The sequence below is a fragment of the Gopherus flavomarginatus genome, chromosome 19 (assembly GCF_025201925.1).
Source record: "Gopherus flavomarginatus isolate rGopFla2 chromosome 19, rGopFla2.mat.asm, whole genome shotgun sequence".
NCBI classification, from domain to species: domain Eukaryota; kingdom Metazoa; phylum Chordata; order Testudines; family Testudinidae; genus Gopherus; species Gopherus flavomarginatus.
Genome location: NC_066635.1, coordinates 8995152 through 9020018, shown reverse-complemented (window position 1 = coordinate 9020018; position 24867 = coordinate 8995152). Strand labels below are relative to the sequence as shown.

At 45.3% G+C, this 24867-nt stretch overlaps 1 protein-coding gene across 1 annotated transcript in view; it reads right to left on the bottom strand.

The window, feature by feature from the left end:
* Positions 1-24867, bottom strand: part of LOC127037560 (sphingosine-1-phosphate transporter SPNS2-like) — a 155833-nt gene that overhangs the window by 67004 nt on the left and 63962 nt on the right. The window contains exon 3 of the mRNA XM_050929461.1: positions 5920-6056. Within this exon, the coding sequence (XP_050785418.1) occupies positions 5920-6056 (137 nt within the window). The remainder of the gene's footprint in view (positions 1-5919; positions 6057-24867) is intronic.

Below are 24867 nucleotides of genomic sequence, written 5' to 3'. Positions count from 1 at the left end.
CCATCAGTATGTCAGTGTAATTTACCTGCAGAGGGAGAAGAAGCTGGGTTGATTCTGTCAGATATTTTTATAGCATCTGCCCTACTATACCACAAGAGCATTTAAGCACTGAACCAACCAATATAAGGGTGTTAGAGACTGAAAGATTTAGGACCTCCTTGTTTTATCTCACAGTCCTCTGTTGGTTGCTCTTCCTGCTCCAACCTCTTCTTCCCTTAGCATTTAATTCACACAGACTTAATGATGTGCAACTCACACCAGCTCCAAACTGACATCACCTCTGAAAATAGCCCATTATTTTCTACCAAGTCAAAAACAGTCTGGGCCTCAGATGGGAAGAGCAGTCCACAGCCTCAGGGCCGGGCACAGATTATAAAAAGAATGTGTGGCCCCTGTGCCACCTGAGCCTCCAGAAGCAGATGTGATCCAGCAAATTCTTCTTGGCTGCTAAGCTCAGTAACAAAAGGCAGGAAACAACCCTCAAATCAACAGACCTGACGACTGCTCCTCCAGGTGTTCTAGCTTGTTCCCTGTTCAACCCGCATTGTCACCCCCCAATCTGGGTTGAGCCTCGTTTATACATAATCCCATTTCATCCTGAAGGAGCCCCAAATGCTTAACTACGCACACACCACACTGGGATCATTTTTCCCCTCTCTGAAATACAGGTCTGTCGCAACTTAGGCGCATTTAACACGCGCGATTTCAGCTTTACGCTGAACAGCCCGGAGTCTGGGGGACATGGCCTCAAGTGGAAGAGACGTGGCCTCAAGATTTAAAGGTCCTGGGGCACCAGCTGTGGCTGGGAGTCCCACAGCCTTTAAATCACCCAGGGGGCTCGCAGCTGCAGAGGTGGCTGACAGCCCCTGGGGTGAACTAAAGGGCCCGAGGCTCCAGCCACTGTGGAGCTTCGGGCCCTTTAAATGCCAGCCCCAGCCTGGCTGCCAAAGCTGTGGGCGGGATTTAAAGAGCTCTTCCGGGCTCCCCACCGCGGCAGGAAGCCTGGAGGAGCCCTTTAAATCCCGCCCACCACTCTGGCTGTCGGGCCGGCGCCAGCATTTAAAGGGCTCCTCTGGGCTCCCCACAGCGGCAGGAGCCCAGAGGAGCTCTTTAAATGCTGCCCCGGCCCTGCTGCCGAAGCTGCAGGCGGGATTTAAAGGGCCTGGGGATATAATTTTCAGTATACGCAGTTTTCGCTTTACGTGATAACCACAGAACGGAACCCCCGCGTATGATAAGACTTGCCTTTACAGCCACCATGAAGGAGAGACGAGCTTTACTCAAGCCATTTGTATGGGAAACATCACAGCACTGTGAAATACTGAGAGCACTTTGCAAGCTTTCCATGCCTATGCACCTCCTCACCTTAAGAAATCGTAGCTGTCTGCCCACCAGAGAGCTGTGAAGGGAGATGTGGGAGACCAGCTGAGAGGGGGAAAAATACAACTCTTCAAAACTTCTGCAGAGACACAACTCTGGACAAATGAGGCAACCATGAGAGCTCTTAGTCTGACTAACAGAGACAGTCGGGGTCCCAGCGGCCACATCCAAACTCTCAGAAGATCCAGCACAGTCTGATTACTCCTGATAACCAAGTGGCTTCAACTCAACTTATTCAGAAAGAGAACAATGGAGCAATCACAGGCAGCCCAGGGAGGATCCGCCCCAGATATATAGGGCAATCAGACATCTAATTAATCAAAACACTGTCCAAAAAGAAGACAGACTTTTGCCATAGTCATTAATCAGTGATCACAGTGCCGGGCAAGGGGGTTGGAGAAATATATTTTCATTCCACATGAAGAGGTAAATAATGACCAGAGCCACATTTTGGTAGAGGAGCTCTGTGGGGCCTCTTGTGTTCAGTAAGCACCCGAATTAAATGTTTGTCTTTGAGCCCCAGAACAGCTCGCTCAGGTTTTTAAGTCTGCATGTTGTCATTTTATTACTGAGCCTGAACCAATACCCTGAAGAGGTTTTCCTCAAACACTCACCAGAAATGCCAAAAATGGATTGCAGGTGAAACTGCTATGACTTGCACGTGCACAGGGACAGGACTACTTAAAGGGCATGCACAAAGGACTTGAATTTTTAGTGGGTGTTTGCACCTGCAAAGTGCAAGCACAGGTACAGATGTGATGAATTCTGGGCAGGGAGTCAAACCAAAACCGAATCGGCTTAAATCAGTACCAATCCTGAACTATACTTCTGTCCTACTTGCTGAACCTCAACTGGAACTGAACTGGGGGGGAAAGAAGTTCAGCATTTTTAAGAGCAATATTTTAGAACACGACTGTAATCTTATTTTCAACAAGACACCAAAATAACAAATAGCTACGTGATGACTACCAGAGAGGCCTGCCCTGGAATACTGACATGAGAATGAGAAGAAAAACAAGGCCAGCCACAAGAGTAAGGAGGGAGAGAGGATGCTTAGGAGCTGCCTGCACACCACCTGAGGCAGTAGGATGCCCCAGAGATAGATGGACCATCTCTGAGACACCCTCCTGAGGACAGAAGCAGTGGAATGCTTCCTGGTCCCAGAAGTTAACAATAACTTATCCAGCCCAGCTCCCCAACCTTTCTCCTCCTTAGATTCCCTCCTCCCACTCACCCTCAGCCCTGGGGACAGCTCATTCCTCCACTTGATCCAGGGGCCCATGCACCAAATTCAGATTTATCCTCTCACAGAGCAAACATTAGAAAACGTTATTTTAGTTTTCTCAAACCAACTGTTCATAGAAAAAAATAATGGTGTTTATTTGACAACACAAAAGCATTAGGAAAACTCATGTAAAGTTAAAGTTCATAAATAAATGGCCAAAAAGCAAAACAGCTTCAATTTTAGGTTTCAACTCTCCTTGAGTTTACTTCCACTGAGCTTAAAATTTGATCTGAAACTGTTGAAACCGGTAACCGAGTGATTTAAAAAAAAAATCAGAATTAAACCTGAATACACTGAACCTGAATCAAACCAAAATAACTACCACTTTGACTCCTTGATTCTGGGCATGCACAAGTGGAGGCAGACCGCAGGCTGGCCTGAACATTTATCCATATATAAGAAGCTTGCTAACTGCTTCCCTTATGTCCAATTTTCAGTCAGCAATGAATATTTATGAGGCATAAAAAGCCCTTTAACAATCCAGTGGCCTCATTTTTCATGGGAGCTGTAAGGTGCTCAGCACCTCTGAAAGGCAGGCCCCTTGTATATACAGTTAACATGGTAAAGACCATGTAACCATAGGGATGGGTGCTCATTAGTGTTATCCATGACATTGTGGTAGAATGCACCATGCAGCCGACAATTTCCGAACAGACAAAGGCAGTTTGCTATTTTCACTGAAATGCTATTGTTTCTTGCCTACTTCAGTGTTTCTGTTGTCATCACATAAAGGAGTTTTCTATGCTGTATTTCTATGGGCTCAGGCTGTGCCAGCTTGCTGCTTCTCGATGGGTGTTTTCACGTCGACATGAACGTGGGCAATCTCCTCTGCTCAGTAGATTCGCTGCTGCTTGTATTTAAACCAGTGAAGGGATCTTCATATCTTAAACCACCACCCTATCCCACTATCACTTCTCTCGCTTCTGTAAGAACCACCAGTGTTTTCTCCTTAAGCTAATGTTGGAAGCCAATGATCATAAGCTGGGAAGCTACTGTATAAATAAGAACTGCACACACTCTTCTCAGACCTCTTGTCTTTGCTATTTCAAAGAGTCACCTTGTGCAAACTAGTGTGACTCACCTGTTAGATTTCAGACCTCCTGCCAGGGGAGTGAAGTGGCAGCAGAACTGTTTTCAGTATGATTCAGAATCTCTGTCCTGTTGCTGCAGCCCTCAGATATACGGTTAAAAAATGTCCTCCCGCTGGCTGCAGAGTCTACGCTGGAGGTGAATGTCCTGGCTTTTGTTTTGGCCCAAATCTAGTGGTGACTGCAATCCAGAAGGAATGAGTCTGCACATGGAACACATGCAGCTCAGGGTATATCCTGCTCCTGTCACTTGATGTTTAGAGTTGTATCTTGTAAGAGCACTCATTCTTTCTTAGATTAACAGTAATCCCACATTCACACTGAGCTACTGGTCACTCTTTGAGAAGCATCTGTAGTAACCCATCTTTTAAGCTAGTTTGACAAATGCAGTGGAATGACCCAAACCCCTGAACTGAAAAGCCACTCCCAAGTATATACAACTCCAGTCTAGTGCTTAATTTATCTGACTCCAGTCCTCTGACTATGTGTGATGAAACCCACTCAAGAGACTTGATTAGAAACTTTAGGTAAACAGCTTTAAGTAGAAGAGTGCAGAGCGCAAACTGTTTGCAGGCAGGAAAGCCTTTCGCCTCTTGGCTCTTCATGAAGGGTTTAATGGCTTAACGCTGTTGCCATGTCTATTCTGGCTTACAACAGAGCGGCGACGACAATAACTACCTTTTTGCTATAACCAGTTTGCTAACCAGTTGCTTTCACAGCATGTTTTGTAAGAAAACTAAAAGAAACCTGACGTCATTCCAGATGGGAGGTGTTTTCTCTCCACCAAGAGTGCTGCATAACCCATGTTAAATCAGAGCAATTTGCTGGCGTATAAGAGTACATCTAAGCTGCAATGAACAACCTGTGGCACCGAGTCTCAGAGCCTGGGTCAACTGACTCAGATCAATGGGGCTTGGGCTGCTGGGCTCAAAATTGCAGCACAGATGTTCCTGCTCAAACTGGAGCCCAAGTTCTGACACTGGGTCGGGGGGGGGGCGGGGGAGTCTTGGGAGCCCAGCCTGAGCAGGACACCTACACTGCTATTTTTAACCCTGCAGACCAAGCCACCTGGGCTATGAGATGTGGCGCCATGGGGAGGGGGTTTTCTTTGCAGTGTAGACGTTACCCTAAAGGCTTCTACGCTTGGCCCTGTGATTTATGGGGGCTTAGAAATGCCATCCTATCCAAGTGGATGTCAAGGTGAGCAAATCACAGGTGTGACTTCCACCACTTCCACGGATGTGGCACCCTCTGTATTAGAAAGGGCACAGCACGCCTGTCATCCTCGGGGTGTGACCACAGCACTGCAACCTCTGGAATGCAGCTGAACAGAGAGGATGAATGGCTGGTCCCTAAGGAAATCCGTCTGCGGCTCCTTTAGCTGTGATTTGTCTCTCCAGGAATGCTGCCACCTGCACAATTAAGCTTCCTCTGTGGTATAATTTAAATTAAAGGGTTCTTTTCTCAAGCACTCCCAAGCCCTTGTTGTTTTGCAGTATCCTTGACAGGCAAGAAAACAAACAGACTGACATGGCCTCATTTACTGTAGGCTGAAACAGGGAGCATTGTGAAAAGTACCCAAAGCCATCTCTGACTTTTCAGAATGAGGTGAGCTGGAGGATCCTATCATCGATTCCCCAGAGAGAGAATTTTAATAGAGAAAGGAGCTGATGCTGTACTAATCTAAGTCCTATCATTCACCTTCACTGCCTTTCAGGGAAACTGAGCCAGGGTAGCTATTCAAAATGTGTCTCAACTCCATCTGCCCAGTGTTTTGCCAGTCTATATAATCTGTTCAAGCAGAGTTAATGATAACTTGCTATTGTCTGTGTAAAGAGGGAGCAAATGAACCAATATTGGAGCATGGATAGTTTTTTTATTTCTGTAAACTCTCCCTTCAGATAAAGCTCACACATCAATTTGAACATGTGTCTATATGTGCTTCCCCTAGGATGTTTATGTGATTCACATGACCAGGGAAGAACACACTTCACTTTCAAAGAGACATGTGACCACCAACATTATATACTTTATTACACTATATATCCTATGTGGCATCTACGGGGCATCTCATGTCCACATACACTGTGGTGGGGAGTTTGGAAAGGATCCCATTACATTCAGTACACTCTGCAGAATACCTTTGTTTATATTCCCGGATCTTACCTGCTCAGTGATGAAGGAGCTTGAAAAGGTGATAGCTGACCAGAAGAAGATCCCGCAGCTGAGAATGATCTTCCTATTGAAGCGGTCACCAAGGTAACCAAATATAGGTGCTGCCACCATGAAACTACAGATGAAAACTGCAGAGGGGAGAAAAGCAGGAGGACATTTAATAAACATCAGGCAAAAAATATGACAACTAATTTTCTGCAAGCCAAGCCCTCTGGAGAGTACTTCCGCCTAATTAGATGTTCTGCAGCCCTGCTTACCAAGTTAGGCAAAGTGTTCATAAGCAAACAGACTTCTCATTCCCAGAGAAACTTCGGACCAGTGAACTTGGGTTACCTTTTACAGCACTAACACCCCTTAGAGTCTGCTGCAAGCTTACAATTGAGGGATGGGCAAAACAGGGGTGGGATAAATCAAGAGCCTCTGCTCAAACCTCAACAAGAAGCTGACACAAAGGTTTGAGAGCATTCAGATATAGTGTATAGATGCTGGTCCCCTTGTTGGCTATCTCAGCAGAGGCCCTGGGTGAAACACCCCCTGCAGACTCACCGTTAGAAGCAGCCTTTTAAGGCAGCGTGAGAGACGTTTTCACTACCATTCCCCTAGCTGCACCTGCATTTTCACTACCCACCATGACCTCATGTCACGGTTCTTTAAATTTTTGCCTGACCCAGCATTATGTACACCAGTGAGTAACTATTCCACTACAGGGGCTAGTTTTGACTAATAAGGCATGGGACTTCTTTATCTGAAAGATTGCCTTTCTCCACATGCCATTCTGACTCAGTTACTGTCAGCTGAGGTACCACTCATATAAGGTAGGAGGCAGCTGGCAGAGTATTCTCTGCAAGGACTTCTCAGCTTGGGAACTCATTCCGCCACCCCACTCCAAAATAGTCCTTGGCTTTTGTCCATGTTAGATCTAGGGACACCATTACAAACACCTAATGTAGGTGCACTTAAACTAGTTTACACACCGATTCTATCAATTTGGCTATTAAAGAGATTTATGTTAAAAATCTACACAAACAAAGTTTAAACCAGCATGTGTCTATTCGGGATTTGCACCGGTGCAACGACAGTGATTTTTACATCAGTTTAGGCACATCAGTACAGTTCTTCTAACACAGTGTTTCTCAACCTTTTGGATACCAGGGACCAGCTTGCTGCCTTCCCAAACTATGTCAGGGAGACCCCATGGACCAGTTGTTGAGAAACACTGTTAGAAGACCCTAGTTTATTGACGTCCAGAGCATGCTGGAAGGCCCATGTATTTCTTGAGCTGACAGAAACTGGGTGGGTTCTCGTGGCAAATTAGAGAGAGTGGAAATATGTATTAAAGGTTATAAATCATATTAATATTGGGTGGCTCCTGGCAGGAAAGGTGGGATTCTGGCATCGTTTATTTGTAGTGTTCTATTTTTAAAATGCTAAGAGGAGCATGTAGAGCAAAGGAGAAGTACTCCTTCCACTGAAATGCATGTATAAACGAAGTAATTAAGGGATTTTCATGGTAATAGGAGATAATAGTCTAAAATATGTGTATAATGCTGGACCATAGGATGCTGTTTTAGAAGATATAGGTGTACCTTTTTACATACTAAAATTCCAGAACCATCAAATAAAAAAAAAACGTGTATGTCAGTCGATATCCATATTTTGCAATCCATACAATGGTACTTTACATTTTATCTCAACTTTTTATATTTCCTGTAGTAAGCAACATCACAATGCAAACATGTATCGTGTATGTAAACAAAATGAAGGAGTAATTCAAAGATACAAAAACTAGATAAAAGAAGAAATAGAAGTAAACTGCAAGATTATACCCAGGTTCCTGTTTCATTTGTAGAGACAAGCCACTACTTTGCAATACGGACAATATACAAAATCTCACACTAGATACATGGAGCCTAGTTTGGCAGTCCCTGCACAAGCAGAACTCCCAGTGGAATGTACTATTTTTACTGGAATAAGCTCTTTTCACCAGTAGATCTCAACATGCTTTACAAAGGGAAGTCAGTATCATTATCCCCATTTTACAGATGGGGAAACTGAAGCATGAGCAGGATCATGGTTTGCCCAAGGTCACCAAGCAGGCCACAGCTGGGAATAAAACTCAGGTCTCCCGAGTCCCAGTCCACTGCTCTATCCACTAGGCCATGCCAACTCCATAAAAGGAGAGCAGGATAAGGCCTGTAGCTACTAGGATGATCAGGCGGTGCTAATCCTACATTGCTACAGTATGTGGAAACACGTTCATGTGTAGGAGCCACAGAGGTCCCTGAACACAGTGTAACTGGTGCAACTCCACTATGCACCAGATTTAGGTTGTCCATATGCACCACTTACACCACTCTGCAGGCCTCCCCCTGTGTCCTCATTGAGAAGAGGTGGGAATGACCTGGGGAGGAGCCAGTTGGATTCACTGCTATGCTGGTCACTGCCTCCCTGTATTGCTGTAGGAGCTGGGGAGCATGTTGGCTGATGCTCTGTAGCCTGAGTGGGGGTGGATTCCTTAGCACCCCCCGAGCCCCTCAACACACATTGTAGCCACTCAAGCTGTGCATTCAGTGAGGGATTTGCCCTGTACTGAACTCGGCTTAGAGGGTTTGACTCTGCAAGGCTAGGCACTTAAGCATGGACGTAATTTAAGCATTTGAATAGTCATTAAACAAGTGACTAAGTGTTTGCTGGATGGGGCCCACGGCGGTCAGCACTTTGCAAGCTTGAGCCCACAATGAACTTGGATCTCTAGAGAGAGAAGATCTGTTTAGAATGAAACACAAGACGACGACGACAGATCTAAAAAGGATCAGTGTGCTGATAGCAGTTCCAGGTTGAGTGACCTTGGAATCACACTGTAATTCATTCATCCCAGATTCAGAGTCTGCCATTTTTATTCAGACAATAAAAAAGAAAATATTAAAGCAAGCTTCCCAAGAAACTCTCAGCCCTGCATCTCACTTGATTCAGGTACCGAACAGCCTCCTCAAGCCACCTTTGGGGCATTTGGGCCTGAGCCAAAGCCCACAGAAGCCTGGAGCTCACGAGACCTGGACTGTATTCTCAGCTCTGCCACTGGCTTGCTGGATAACCTAGGGCAACTCTTGTCTATTGGCTGTAACGAACTCTGGATCACACCCCTAACCTCTAATTCTAACATCTGTGTACAAACAGAAGACAAGATCCAATGTGCATTCAAATATCCTCTTCTCAACTCACCCAACATCTCCCAGTTCCCCACCAATAAATAATTCCCTTGCTACTCATCGGTCCTGGGGGAACATGATGTTGGAAAATTCTCTTCTGAACCATGCTGGAAGCTATATCATAGGTTAAAAAGCTGACTTCACAGCTCCACAAAGGAGTAAACAAAGGGACAACAGAAGCTAATAAATAATAAATAGCTGACTAAAGCTGTCACAATAAATTTAATTTGCATCAGATTATTTATGACCCAAATATGCATCAAAGCACTGATTGACTCTTAAGCAAATGCAGAAAATGATGGCTATGTGTTCTGTCAAGCAGATCTGCTTGTTAGATGCATGTCCCACAAATCAATTTTTGCGATTGCTCCTGGATATGAGGTTCCTGAGCAGGACAGACAGGTTTAAACAACAAAAAGTGACTCCACACAACTTACAAACTAGGACAGGAAAGCAGAGGAGAATGACTCCAGGGCACCTCACTGGGCAGAAGAGAAACCTGAATTACTGTTCCAGATCTGTCCCTCACTCTGGATCCTGGCCCAGGTGTCGGTGCTAAGTAACCCTAATGGCAGGAAGGATTTTAGCCCCTCCCAAAGAGTTACCGCAAGGGTATTCATTACGCAGAGGGGGAACATGAGGGTAATTTGCAGGTAAAGGAAGATAACTGGCCTGTAACACAAAATAAGGAGCTCAGCTCTCATGCTAGCCCTTCCTCATTCTTATTTCCCTCTCCGGCTCATCTCCCCTTACACAATAGCTTTCACCTCAGACCACCTCACTGCAGCCACTGATTGTCTACATTAGAGAGAGGAGAGTGACAAGGAACTTCATGAGTCAAATGCCATTTCATTACCCTCCTCCCAATGAGCAGCTCCTCTTTCCATTTGCACTTCCTGCCCTTTCAGAATAGAATCAACCGCTGAAAAGAGAGGAAGCAAGATGGCACAGAGCCAGGCACCCAGTGGGGTTCAGGATGAGCTGCTCAGAAGGTACGTGGGAACGTCAGCACAAACCCATAGAATAGAGGGGTACAGGTAATGGGGGTTGACAGCCATTATGTAGGCTGAGAGGTGGATTACTCTCAGCAAAGGACTAAAAACAAGGCCAAGCAAAGCAGCCAACGCCCAGCTCCGGGATGGAGCTGACGTGCGTGCCAGCAGAAGCAAAGCAAGCCTCTGAGCAGTGGATGAATAAAAACACATTTAATAAATGCCTCCCAGAGGAAGGCTCTTTTAAGCACAAGTGTTTTCAAAAGGGGAACGCATTTATCTTTATCCCTCCTTCTACATCACAACTAAAATGCCTACTGTGGTGAAAACACAGGAAGAGTCTAATTGCCTAAACCCGATGGCTCAGTATCTATTTCTGCCTCTGAATGCCTGACCCGCCCTGAGACAGGTGAGCCAGCACACCCAGCAATCTTTCCATATGTGGTTGGAATTACAAAAATTATATTTTTGAAACAACAAAAGGGCAAAGCATCCTCTCTGGGCTGCGCTGCCTACTTCATGCACCGTTGCCCGTGAGTGCTCATTCAGTCATTCTGGCCAGTAAGCTGCCATTCAACTCACACGTTCCTCCCTCAGGAAATAACCAGCTGTCCGTTTGCTCAGTAGCAAAGAAAAAGCCCAGACACTTGAGACAAAGGGCAGGAGGGAGAGAAATGAGAGGAAGTACAGAATTTAGTGTCTTATAGCCACGAAATCCTCCTGGAACTAGACCTATTGTTTTCCCCCTCAATAAAGATTTGATCCCTGTGGTTGCACCCTGTAATGATGGCCCTAGAAGAACCTGCTGGTGAGGCAGCCAAACGTCAGCTTTCCACGTCCTCACTCTATTCCTATAGCACTGCCTGCTTTGCCACACACTCCCACCCTCCCTCGGGACAGCCCAATCCTTTCAGGCCTGTGGGGTCCACAATACCATGTGCTCTGTATGACAGAGGGGAAGATGGGGCTCTACCAAAGGAACCAGGCAGAAGCTGCATTTGATCAGTTACTGAAAAGCTGCTAGGCTCCCACTGCATCTGTTTTTCCATCAGGTGTGAGGCTGTTCATAATTTCCCAAGAACAACATATTTCTGAACAATGGGAACACCTGAAACACCCAGTGTCTTTCTAAGTTTCAGAGCAGCAGAAGTGTTAGTCTGTATCTGCGAAAAGAACAGGAGTACCTGCGGCACCTTAGAGACTAACAAATTTATTTGAGCATAAGCTTTTATGGGCTACAGCCCACTTCATCGGACGCATAGAATGGAACATATAGTGAGGAGATATATATACATGCAGAGAACATAAAACGTGGGAGTTGCCCAACCAACTCTAAGAGGCTAATTAATTAAGATGAACTGTTGTCAGCAGGAGGGGAAAAAAACCTTTTGTAGTGATAATCAAGATAGCCCATTTATATATACAGCTATATACAAGCACAATCTTTCTCTGTACCTGCAATGGCAAATAAAGTTCTTGCCATCTATGCAGCCAGCCCCGCCGTCTTGCAGGCACTTTCGTTGGGTACTGCATTATTCATGGTTGCTTTATTGGTAAATAATATCACTTAGCACATACATAGCACTTCTAATCTCAAAGCACTTTTCAAAGGAAGCTGAATATCATCAACTCCATTTACAAGATGAGGAAATTAAGATCCGGCGACAGGGGACGGAACTTGCCCAAAGTCACCCAACAGGTCAGTGGCATAGTCAGGAAGAGAAGCCAGATCTGCCGAAGCCCAGTACAATGTCCTACCCACTGAACTGCACCTACACGGGAAGGTGAATGAGTAATGCTAATTCTTCTGCCAGAACCCCAGGACAAAGTCTACATTTTTAACCTTTTGATCACAACTACTGAGAAGAATTTTTATTATCGCACCAAATGCAGAACTGGTCCACTCCACGAGGAGCGTGCTCACCCTGTGGTGCTGCATACTGCTGTTCTCGATACACGAGGGGTCGAACATGGCTTTCTTGACATGAATGGAGGGGCTCTGATCGCTTGGCAATCCGAGGCCGTATATCATCCTTAGTCATTTTGCTCACACATTTCATCCATCCTTCTCAGCAGCATCTTTATGAATGAAGGGAGAACTGCACTCACATGTGAGATGTCAAGGCATTAATACAATCAGAGCCAATGATACAGGCTCCTCCATCAGATTTCAGCCTCCAATCCATCATTACCACAAACGATTTGATTACGGTAATATTGTCATGTCACTCACCATGACCATTATGTTTTACTATTTTCCTGGCTTGGCAGCCAGTGGCTGGATCCTGCCAAACAAAAATAAACAAAACCATGAGATGGGCCGATTTGAGACAATGAGACTGAGGCACACAGATTTCACAGGTCAGAGATTTGTAGCAATTGGAGGCCAATTCAAAACAATACGCTGAGCATGCACGCTATATATTGACAATATAGACACAACACTAAAAGGAAAATGCACAGAATTGCTCTCAGCATCTCCAGAATGGCGCAGAGGGCAAAATCAGCTAGGGAATCTTATCAATGTTTCATCCTTGTGTAGTCTGAATTCTTAGCATGCCAATAAGAACACATGGACAGTGGGAGCTATTAAAAGTAAGATACTTCTCACTCACTCACAGCAATTACATTTACCGTAGACTTCCTTCTAGCTCTGTGCGAGGTAAGACATTCCAGAATACATTTCCCCATGCTGCTGGGTGTGCGCATGTCCTCCAGACACTCTATACACTGCTGAGGGACTATGGGATAGCTGAACAGATTTTCCCATAATACACTGCTACAGCGTAGCTGCACACACACAGTTGACATGTAGTTATGCTGAGAAACAGGCTTCTGTACAGACCCCTCTCAAACTGCTCAATCTCACAGGGTCCAATGGTTGTCACGATCTGGTTACAAAAGGACACCTGTAGTACAGACAGGGTCCTGAATGCACAGCTTTCCCAACAAATTTATGACTCACTGAGCTTCTAACAAAACTGTCTACAGGAAAGGATCAAATACTAAGAGCTCCATCCCTTTTGACAATTTTAGAAACTGCGTTCCTCCAGAAAATAGTTTTCAGGCTCCCACCAAAGGATATCCTGAAAGTAGACTCTGTGTACCTTATCTAGCATGAATAATTACTTCAGTGGGAATTGCTGGGAAATCCACTCCTCTTGGAAACAGAAGAGCAGATAAAAATAGCTGGAGAATCAATGCAATAACATATTAACATACCAGTGCACTGGGAGAAACTGCTAGGCAAAAGGTATCCGAAGTCAACTGGGTAAAAGGATGAGCTAAAAGCCAACACCACCTCTTACAGGAGCATAAGATTTACTCTATATTGGAGCAGATCAACAGTTCATCAACTTTAGGATCCTAAATTAATGAGTATCTGATTCTTCAGGGGTAGGCAACACCCCCAAGCCAATTGTGCAATGCTACACATGGGGGGGGGGGAAGATTCCTTCTAGCCCCCATAGTTTACAGTTTGTTTACTTTTTTTGTAGCAGGTCCAAAAAAACTACCCATCAATAAAATCAGAGCTTAAAGAATCTAGTCAAATAATATAACCATCCACTACTAGCCAGAAGGCTCAGAGATAAGAGATTGTGCACAAAACAGCATACACAGTAGCAAAAGCCTCTAAAGCACTCCCTGGCAGCATTTAGATTTTCGGAAGAGCCTTTTATAGAAGCAAGATGGAGGATAAGGAGAGGTCATGACATTGATTACTAAGAGCTGGTTACAGGTATCAACAGGTGGCTTTGCTTGTCATTGTTGCAGTGGGTTGAGACAGGCAGGGAATATGCCTGCAGTCAACAGCCCATTACCAGAGGGGGGAGGAGGAGGAGTGTTTGTTTTCTGGTGGCACTATCCTCCTCAGCATCACTCCTGTGCTGCTTGAAGTAAAAGCTAAGAACATGGCTGTTGTTTACAGTGTTTGATTCCCACACTTGCATCGGTGAATTTCTAAACTAGCCACCAAGCTGGGATTCTTATGCCCCAAAACCGCTGCAGGACAAGTTTTCCCTGATAGGTGAGGAGGATATAAAATTTCTGCCCCATTGGGATAAATCTCCTTCTGCTTCACTTAGCTGTGGGCTTCTCCACAGCTAGTGTCTTCAGCGACATTTCCGAGACCCCGGCAGAAGGCTGGCTTGCATATACTTATGGTTCTATCCCAAATTTGTTTTGCGAATATGAGCAAGTCACTTCACCCTTCATGTCTGCTCCCCTTTAACATGGAGGATAAAGCTACTATCCCACTTCACGGGGGCATTGGAAATATCTGTGGAGTAGTCAGAGAATTGCAGCTGGAAGATCAAATAATCAATACTAATCACTATTGCTATAACACAGGGGTCCCCATGCAGTACCCGCGAGCGCCATGGCACCTGCTGGGGCAGGTAAGTGTGCCCACATACTGGCCGGCGGACGAGCATCCACCGAAATGCCACCTAAAATCGACGGCATTTCAGCAGCAACACCTCTGGATGATGCTGCTTGTCGGCGGTGACGCCTACTGACGTTGCCACTTGTCAGCAGCATTTCGGCAGATGCTCATCCGCTACCATGGTCCTCTGTGGCTCGTCGTCGGGAGCCCGCCAGATGAAAAGTGGGGGACCAATACGTTTAGATGCTTATCAAGACACCTTGAGTCTCCAAAATGGGGCTGCAACTCTCCCCTGAACAGGTGCCAGCATGAGGATCCCACCAATTCCTGCTCAGAATGGGCCAGAAACAGAGAGCGCGTCTGGGGGAGAACTAAACAGAATTTAACATTTTGGTTTAGGTTCCAGTTAGATTCTAGAAGAGGACAGGCAGCAAAATGGTGGCCGAGGAGGATATAAACTGCAATTTTTTTAAATATTTCCAAACATCAAGAAGATCTGAACAAAGCTTCAGTATGGTTCTGAAGTTACCAGAACCCATTCGTTCACTGTAATCAGTGAGTCATCTCTACTTTAACTAACTCCTCCCTAAACAAAAGGAAGCTCTAGAAGTCCAAGATCAATGAGATTTGGATTAGATGATTTTTTATTTAGAATCAGCTGTCTTCACTGAGACGTTTAAACAGCGTGAAAACATTTCTACCAGCAATAGGTTTTATTAAAGCTTCTAAAACACAACAAAAGCACAAAATTAAAGTTTGCAGTGTTGTTTTCTTTTTAAACATGAAACCTTTGTACTGATTAGATTTAGGAAGACAACATTTCATCAGCATAGTGGATTCAATCAGCTGAACTAGCAAAAGGTTTAGGTGTCTGTCTACTGAAACGTATGCAGAAGAGTGATGATTTCTGTAGGCTGTGTTGTGGCTGACAGAATTAATTCCAAAAGCTCAAAACAAACACACACCCCTCTTTTGTGAATGTAAAGTAATAAGTTCCCTTGTCAGGCAACAGAAGTTTTCTTCCCTTGGGATTTCTCTCTCTCCATTTGATTTAACTTGGTCTGATGATTTGAGAACTTTGCAGATTAACCCAGTGGATAAGATAGCAAGTCATCCCTTCACGAACACAGCCTCAATACACACAGAACGTGTTTCGTAGGTTTGGTTGTCATTGTGCAATCTTGATAGGGATAATCTTGTTAATTGAGCCAGACGATTAGAATAGATTTGAATCCATTATGGTCAATTCTGAATGAGAACAGAAGTCCCAGAAGTACAGAGTCTGGTCGATAACTTCACAGCACTGAAACATTCTCAGAGACATTTATACAGGATTGTTTTTTGCCTTAACACGACTGCCATAGGACTTAAATGAGATTGGTTGCTGTTCTGGAATCAGTGGTTGACTGAGAAAGTTACAGAAGGCCTCATTTGAAAAACATACCAGTTCTCTCCCTTCCTTTGTGCTTGATCTGTCTATCTTTCTAACAGGAATTCAGATCATACAATGTATATCCCCATCTCAATGAGAGCACTAATTCCACATAAAACCCAGAGAGAGCAGAAGGTAGTGTTTCATGAGTGCCAGGTGGTGGGATGACCTGAAGGCTGGAATTTTCATTCCCAGGCTTTGGGTTAGAGCGAGAGGTCTGGAAAGAAACATCTAAACAGTCATGAAAACTGATTATTTTATTCTTCTCTCTCTAGCAGAAATATTTCCCCACCATATCTATGACATGGCACACACATGGTTGTTGCGTTCACTGCAGCCTCAATGAAACAACGCCAAGATCATCTTTGATAGCTAGTGATTTGGGGGGCCCAAACTGAGACGCCTTAAAAGGACCTCAGTGCCTGCACTCTCAGATAATCAGGCCCCTATTAGGTGTCTCAAGTTGGACACCCAAACTCTGAGGCTCCAAAATCACTAGTCACCTTTGAACAATCTTGGCTCAGGGCTGCATTGCAAGTGTCAGGAGACAGACTTCAGAAAGAATAGGTAACATACAACAGCTGGCCTTACAGGGTGCAGAGGATGTCACTCAGCTGGGAAGCCCCATGCTGCAAATTTTGGTCACACCAGCTGCAAGTCTCTTCTTAGCCAATGGGTATTTTAAAACCAGCCACTGCCACCCGGAAGCCTGCACTATCATTTGGTAGAAGATTATCCCTCCAGCCTGGTTTCCTATGACAGAAACAGATGTCCATGTGCTATGCTCCTCTGCCCACTCAGCAGTGTCATCCACGGGTGTGTTACAGCAGCAGGATGGAAAAAACCCAGCATGTAAGGAAGAAAATGAACAGAAAGGAAATTGACTTCAGGATCTGAAGGAGAAGGAGCCAATAGAGATGCCTTCTGTGCTCCTGACTAGGACTCAGGAACAAGTCAGTCCTGATGGTTTCAGGAGAATCTGTCCCAGGCTTTTTACAGGGAATATTGCCTGTAGAATGAGGGTTTGTTTAGATTGCTAAAGCCCTTTCTAGGCCAAGCAGGGTACAGTCAAAGCTACTAGCTTTTAAGGCTTGACCCTGTACTCCATATGCAGACAAATTTCAAATGACTTCAATCAAAAGTATTCCTACCTGAGGAGTAGAGATTGGGATCCAAATACAGGCCAAATCGTGACCCTCTGGGCCAAATCCCAGATTTCCATAGGGGTTGGGGTCGGGGTCTGTTCTGTGTGTGTAAAATCATCCCCGCTCCTGGAGGCTGCTTTGTGACTGTGACAACAGCCTCCAGGCAGCTCCATGGCACCAGCTAGACCAGTGAATGTGAGTAGCACAGATTTGTTTGCAAGACCCCCACCTCCACTCAGAAGGAATACATGCTGCAGGCGGGGAAAGAAGCAGCTGTGACACATACCACTCTGGAGTCAGGATCCCGCATCAGCCCAACTGCACCAGCCTGGGAGACTGTAGGTCTTTGGCAGGATCTGGTCTGATAAACTGAAGGTGCCTACAGACCTTAGACACAGCATGGCTCAGTTGGGCTTTTAGTTAATACACCCGAAGATTTTTGCTATCTGTATGTAATTGGGTGAGGGTCAAAATAGCTATTGAACAGCAACGTTTCCCTGCAGCCAGGGTGATGGGAGGAAGGGGACTGTTACCTTGCATTGCAGACTAGAGCCTATAAAAGGGCACCCACTGCCCTGCTCACTCAAGGGTGGCAGGGAAAGCATTTCAGATGGAGACTAACTGCTTGGGACAGCTCCAGTATAGGACGTTTCCCCAGTTCAGAACAACACGGAAACACCTTGTCTGCTCCTATGGCACATGCCCGTCCTCTCATCCACTGGTGCCTTGTTTTTGATTTTTGCCCCTTGTATTGATGTGCAGCAGGGCAGGCTGTGCTCAGATTGAGCCCAGCATTAATCAGTGCAAACCTAGGCACAGGTGCACTGGGGGCAGAAAGTCCAACCGGAACATGGGGTCAGGGTTTTGGCGATGGCAGGTTGTGGTAATTTCCACCATCTGTGGGAGGTGCAGAGGCCAAAACTGCCCAACGTGTGCGCTGCGCTGGCTGGGGACAAAGTGTGGCCAAGTCACACAGTGACTCCTTGGCCCAAAAAGGAAGTCGTCTCATTGATTTCAATGCTTAAAGTTAAGCATGTCTGTGCTTCAAGAGTTCTGCCAGATCAGCGCATCCTCTTACGGAGCCTCTGGCCGTGTGAAAGCTGCCCCAGAGGAAACCCCAGACAAGGGCAGGTAGCAGTAAGAGAACCTGTCTTCCCTGAAGGTCAAGTCACCCCATTAAAATGTCCAGCTCAGGGATTCTCAAACTTCATTGCACTGCAACCCCCTTCTGACAACGAAAATTATTACATGACCCCAGGAAGGGGGACTGAAACTTCAGCCTACCTGAGCCTCACTGCCCTGTGCAGGGTGGGCCCAAGCCCAGTCACCTGCGGGGGGGAAGGAGCAAGCCCAAGGGCTTCAGTCTCAGGTGGGGGGCCTGTAGCCTGAGCCCTGCTGCCCAGGACTGAAGCCAAAGTCTGAGCCCCACTCCCCAGGGCTGAAGCCGTCAGGCTTTGGCTCCGGGAGATGTGGCTTGAGCTTAGGCTTCGGCCCCAGGGCTCAGGCTTTGGCCCCAGGTGGTGTGACTTGGGCTTTGTTTTCGGCCCCAGGCCTCAGATTTTGGCCCCGGTTCCCAGAAAGTCTAAATACCTGCCCTAGTGACCCCATTAAAAGGGGGTCGCGACCCACTTTGGGGTCCCAACCCACAGTTTGAGAATCGCTGGGACTCTAGCTGGTTTAAGTTATAGGTCCCTACGTCAGCCAGAGTGAATCTGGCCTACCCCCTCATTGTATCCCTAGCAATAACCACTGTGCTAACTCTTCCAGACCAGACGACCATAAGTGCCATTAAGCCATCACAGATGCTCAGTGGCACAGACCAGCGCTTGCCAGCAAAGATGCCACAAAGTAGAATGGCTCCTTCCCAGAATCATACCGCACCAATATCATTGGAATCTGGTGCACAGGAAAACGTGGTTTCCTGTTCCTAATTTTTACTTTTTTAACCATAACACCAAGTCTACATTTCCCCCTTTCCATTGAATTACTAGTAGTTCCATTTCTCGCCCCAGTAACACATCCCAATTCCAGATCATGTTTTAGTTTGCACTAAGTTATTCCGCTTCAGAACAGGAATCAGCCCCAAAACCTGCTTTCTGCAGTAAGCAGAAAACAGGAAAGAGAGTGAAAATACACCATAAAAATACAGTGTATTCCGAGTAAATCCTTTGCTACTTTTAGTTCACCAATTGCAGCCACTTCCTAAAAACAACATTACAATAGAAAATCCAAGAGTTTCTCATGCCATGGTTGCTAATGGAAACCTGCTAAAAGAAACATGTATCTGGCATATTCTTATCCCAGGGCTTGATTCAGGCTCTGAGTTTTAAAAAAATAAATTCACATATAAATGCCTCTTCCTCTCTCTGAGGGAGCATTTTAATGTAATGGTCTCCTGGTAGGCTTCTGGTTGCATTTACAAAGCTAGAGAAATGCTGTGATGCTTGGACTTGTGCATCAAAATAGACTTTCTGATCAACAGGGACGCACTCCAGCAAATGGCTCCACTGAAGCCACTGCAGCACAAAGCTAGGCTTCAGCTGCTATCCCAATATGCCCTCTCCCCCTATATCAGGGGTTCTCAAACTGGGGGTCGGGATCCCTCAAGGGGTCGCAAGCTTTCAGCCTCCACCCCAAACCCCGCTTTGCCTCCAACATTTATAATGGTGTTAAATATATAAAAAAGTGGTTTTAAGTTGTAAGGGGTGGGGGGGGGGATCACACTCAGAGGCTTGCTATGTGAAAGGCGTCACCAGTATAAAGGTTTGAGAACCACTGCCCTATGTTCACCCAATGCAGTTACAGATTGATGGGGACCCTGCAATGCTCAGCCCCACGCAGGGTGGCACTCATGGAAACTGGAGAGGAGGACACTTACAGTGGCAGGTTCTTGGCTGTGGAGATGGTTCCCACAGCACCCCGACCAGAGCTCCTGTCGCACCACTCATGCCTCTCCGCTACTGTTTTACCCTGATGTGAGTGCTGCTGCTCCCTTGGTAACTGGTCTCCCAGTTACCGCCCCATGGTTCTTTAGGGAGCTCTTTTACTGGCTGATGTGGCGGAGTACCTGCTCCCTACTTTGGGGAAAAGATACTGTGCTTACATTTTCATTACATAATTGGCACCCAGACAGAACAGTGATGGACACAAGCACTTCCTACTCCTACCTGGCAGTGAGAGGAGCGAGACGCTGAAGTTTTGCTCAAGCTCCTGATCTAGTGGGGCTAAGTAGCCAGGGGCTGTTCTCACTACCTCTCCAGCACAGCCTGTATATGGGGTGAGGACCTGCTACTGTAACAGACCAGCCAGAACTGTGGGAGTGAGGGGTTTACTACACGTTCTTGGCCCTGTGTGAGTCAGGACAGCAGGGTGAGTGAACAGGAAATGCTACACTATGGAGTGAGATGCTCTAGCTCCTGCTCCCATACTATCCAAAGGAGCACTGCTGTGTGAGTGATTCTCCTGCATGAAGGAGAAGGAACAGCATTCGCAACACACTTTTCTACACATGCAAATGAAAATGTGCAGGGTTTGAAAGCAAATTCCTTTCACACTGTTCTTGTGTAAACTTCTGACCTTTTCTAAGACATGTACATACATGTGCAGCAGAGAATTAACAAGTTCCAGACACAATATGCTATTTAAAAAAAAAACAACACACACACACAATGAATCTATTTTAAAGCACAGATACGTCTTTTCAAATTGCGACCAACTTTCTTCACTGAGGTTCATTCAAATCCCTGTGAACTTCTGAACAGATAGCATAAGGACCAGGTGTGACTCTTCTGCTTCTCATTCTTTAGGGGAAGGAAGACATTTGTCAAATTACATTGGAATTCAATGGGTAGTAGGGGGACAATGTATTACACCTTGCAGAAAAGGCCTGAAGAGGAGATCAGAAACATCTGATCTTTATTCACCTCCCTGTTCTAAACTAGGCAGTGATGGGCATGGGGCATAACTCTGAAAATCATGCCATCAGCAGCTTTATGCTAATTCGTGTCTTTAGGAATATAAATCACCGTGGAATGGGAATACATGAAAATCCACAGGAAATGTGGATGTAAAAGCAATTGTGGGTAATTTCTATTGTTTAATACCCGGGATTTTGTCTCTCTTCTCTACAAGTGGTTTTTTGGGTTTTTTTTTTTAAGTGCTAGTGAAAGATGATTGACTGACAAAGGGCTCCTCCACCCCCAATTCATTGAGACAAGTTACATGTAAATTTCCCCGCGCTGCCCTTACCTGTAGGGGAGAACACAGCAAGGGTGAGAGGGGATTTCAGACTCCATTGCCCTGTTCTATGGCCTGCCTGTGCAGCCATCAAGCATGAGAGTCAGTGCCCAGTGCAATTACAGTTTTTGTGCTATGAATGCCTCCTGTCCAACAGAAACTGGACCACACGCTCATTTCACAGAAGCCACCTAGTTCGGTGATTAGCACCAATTGCTTCAGAGGAAGGTGCAAGATACCCTGCAGTGGGCAGTTATGGGATAGCTTGCCTACAGGGAGCTTCCTCCGAAACCACATTAGCTACAGGCTGGGTCATGAGGGTTTACATTCCTTCCAAAAACTCGTTTATTTTAATATTTACTGTTATAACTCTGTTATCCTTATAAATATTCAGGCTTTTTTTTTTTTTAAACACTCCTGCCACACACAGCCTCGATAATATTGCTTGGGGCACTAAGTTCCACAGGCAAATCACTCATTGCGTGACAAAATGTTCTCTCCTTTGATCGGTTTTGTATTTGCCATTCTTCAGCTTCGCTGAATGTCCTCTTGTCCTGGTATCGTGAGAAAGGGTGAATAGAAGCATCCAATCTACCTTCTCCAAACTCCTGGTCATTACACAGGCCACCATCACACTCCTTATTTCTGAAGGTGAGCAAATCTACAGTACACTGCTCATCTCTGAAACTGCTGCTCCAGGACAGGCAGCAATTGAGGTAAGAGAAGGGACATGGAGAGTTTATTATAGAGTAAGGGATGGGTGAGCTGAGCTAGACATGCTAGCTAAGAATGTCTTGAGTGCAAATGAACTTGGCGTCTAGTTTCGTTATGAACCACCAATTCCTGTGTGAAGCTGACAAGAGACTGTCTGCGCTGGCATTTATCCCCTACCCTGAATTTATTCTCACTTGTTTTATTTCCCCAGCTATTATAGTCTTCAAGTCACTCCATGTGCACAGCTACAGGAACAAAGTTCATTTAGTTCTGACAGCATCTGACCCAACAGATACCTGCACGGGCCAGGAAAGAGTTACAACAGACACATTTACAATATGCCTGCTTCACTCCAGGAGGAGCGCGGATACAGCACACGGCAAATTAAATTCTCAGCTCAAAACATGAGCCGAATCTCTGTAGACACTGTGTGGCTTTTCCCTTGTAATAAAATAACACTCACCGCATCTCTAGCTATGCTCTCTCACTTAGTTATTTCTAAGCCATCTACCACCGTGGTCTCTAATCTCCAATATATAGGCTTTCCATGCACTAACCAGCGAAACCTACACTCCACCGAGGAGGGAAGTAAATCAGGCAGTGAAGTTCAGGACCCAGTCCTGGGCAGTGCAAGGCATCCTCAGCTCCCACTGACTTCAATAGCACATAAGCACCCTTCTCATACTTTTCAGCATTAGGCCCTATATTACTTGACCATAACCGCAGAGGGAGTTATTGTTATAGCTGGAATTCAAATTTAGAAAGGTGTGGCCTGAACACAGGACTAGGAGCCATAAAACACTCAAGAAGGATAATCCTAATTTTATAACAAATTCCATCATTAGATACAGTATATACACTAATAGCCATATGAATCTCTCCTCCTGCTTAGGCCTGTTGCCATGGGTTTGCCAATCTGTTTCTCCAAACAATGCACAACCTTTTGCTGTGTCTTTTGCACCATTAGGTGAATACAAAGAAATGTTGGCCATAGACTATAATTGGCAATTATGCATCCGGGGGCTACAGGACAAAGGGCTGCACAAACAAGCTTCATCAGACAATGAAGAGGGATTACCGATCTTGTAAGGAAGCTTCTGTCTTACATTTGTAAATGGTTGGTGCTATTCCATAGAAATTATTCACGGGTGATATTTTCCTGGCAGCAGTTAGGAACTGCATTGCCTCATGCAGTTATAAAGCTATCTGTTCACATTATCTGGTTGCCCTTTTCAAAGGGGCAAATTCATTCAGGTGACTATTAAACAGTGACACATCCCTGGGTTCAGATTAATTTTAACTAAAAACAAAGAATTCCAATTAGAGAGGGGCCTGGGATGGATCACTATTGATTTATAAGGGGACCATCATGTTAACAGCCAAGTGGCATCACTGCGTGACCTGGAAACATCCCCAAACCTCAGTTTGGGGAAAATTCAGCTACTTTGCAATTTAGGAGCATCTCTAGACACACATCACGGCCTCTAGACAATATCAAGGCTACCAGCCATTCCAATTGCCATAGAGGGCTATTATTCTCATGATAAGTGTCCTCCATATTTAGGAGATCTATTCTGACTGTTACGCTCTATTTACAGAATTAGTGCTACCAAAATAAAAAAAGGGAGAGTGTAAAGTACTGTAGAGTGTAAGGTTTACAAATTTAACACGTACTTGTGCATCATCCATTACATTAATGTTAATTTATTTTATTTATTTTTTTTTTTTTTTAGCCTCCAAGGATTATTATTTGATTAAGGAGCCCATCACTTCCAGATTGTTTGTTTCAATCAGGCCTCAGTAAGCAGCAGGTAAAAGTAATGCCATCTGATGGGTGCTTAGTAGCTCATTTGAAATGAGTTTGTGCATGCAGTCCAGTCCTGTCCAGTCCTTAGGGGACAGGTGTTTGCAGGCATCCTAAGATTCCTCCCAAGGGAGCATCCTCATTGGCAGTCTCTGCAGAGGCCAATGGATCAATGCATACGGAATTTGTGCAGGGAGCTTGTCCTGCTGTTGCCAGCACTATATCTTTCCTGTGGTCAAAATGAAGGCCCTAGTCTTTTGGGCTGTCAATCCAGCACTTTTCACCCACACAAAATTCACTAGATGCCATTGTGAAATAAAAACAAACCAGAAAAACAGAAGTGTCTTCAACATGTGATGCGAGTGTTTTCTCAGCAAGCACGTTCATGATGTACTGTATTATCCAAGCCATTGTAAGTGTAGTACATTAACGAGCTCTTAAGAATATCTCACTGGGGAGCTTTTAGTGTGAATTCAGCGTTTCGTTGAGTAACATTCTGCATTATCACCTCTAAAATCATATAAAATCCTCAGCAGGAGTGAGGGCAGATTTGGCCAATACGTTTCCCAGGGAAACCTGTTCTTTCTCTCTCTCTGCTCTTTGAGTCCTTCTATCCCCAAGTCAGCTCTTCCCCGACACTAAGTTTTACACAATATACCAATCTCCTAGAACTGGAAGGGACCTTGAAAGGTCATCAAGTCCAGCCCCCTGCCTTCACTAGCAGGACCAAGTACTGATTTTGCCCCAGATCCCTAAATGGCCCCCCTCAAGGACTGAACTTACAAGCCTGGGTTTAGCAGGCCAATGCTCAAACCACTGAGCTAATATCAAGACTTCGCCCTTCTGTAGCACCCTCCCCATCCAAGGATTTAATAGCACTTCACACACGTGATGATTGTCATGTTGGCTGACACTAAGGACTGAACTGTGGACCTCTAGAGCTAAAATCATAAGTCCACAGCCTGAGCTAAAGAACCTGATTCTGTAGCAGTGGCTGTATCAGACTCATCCTCTGCGAATGGG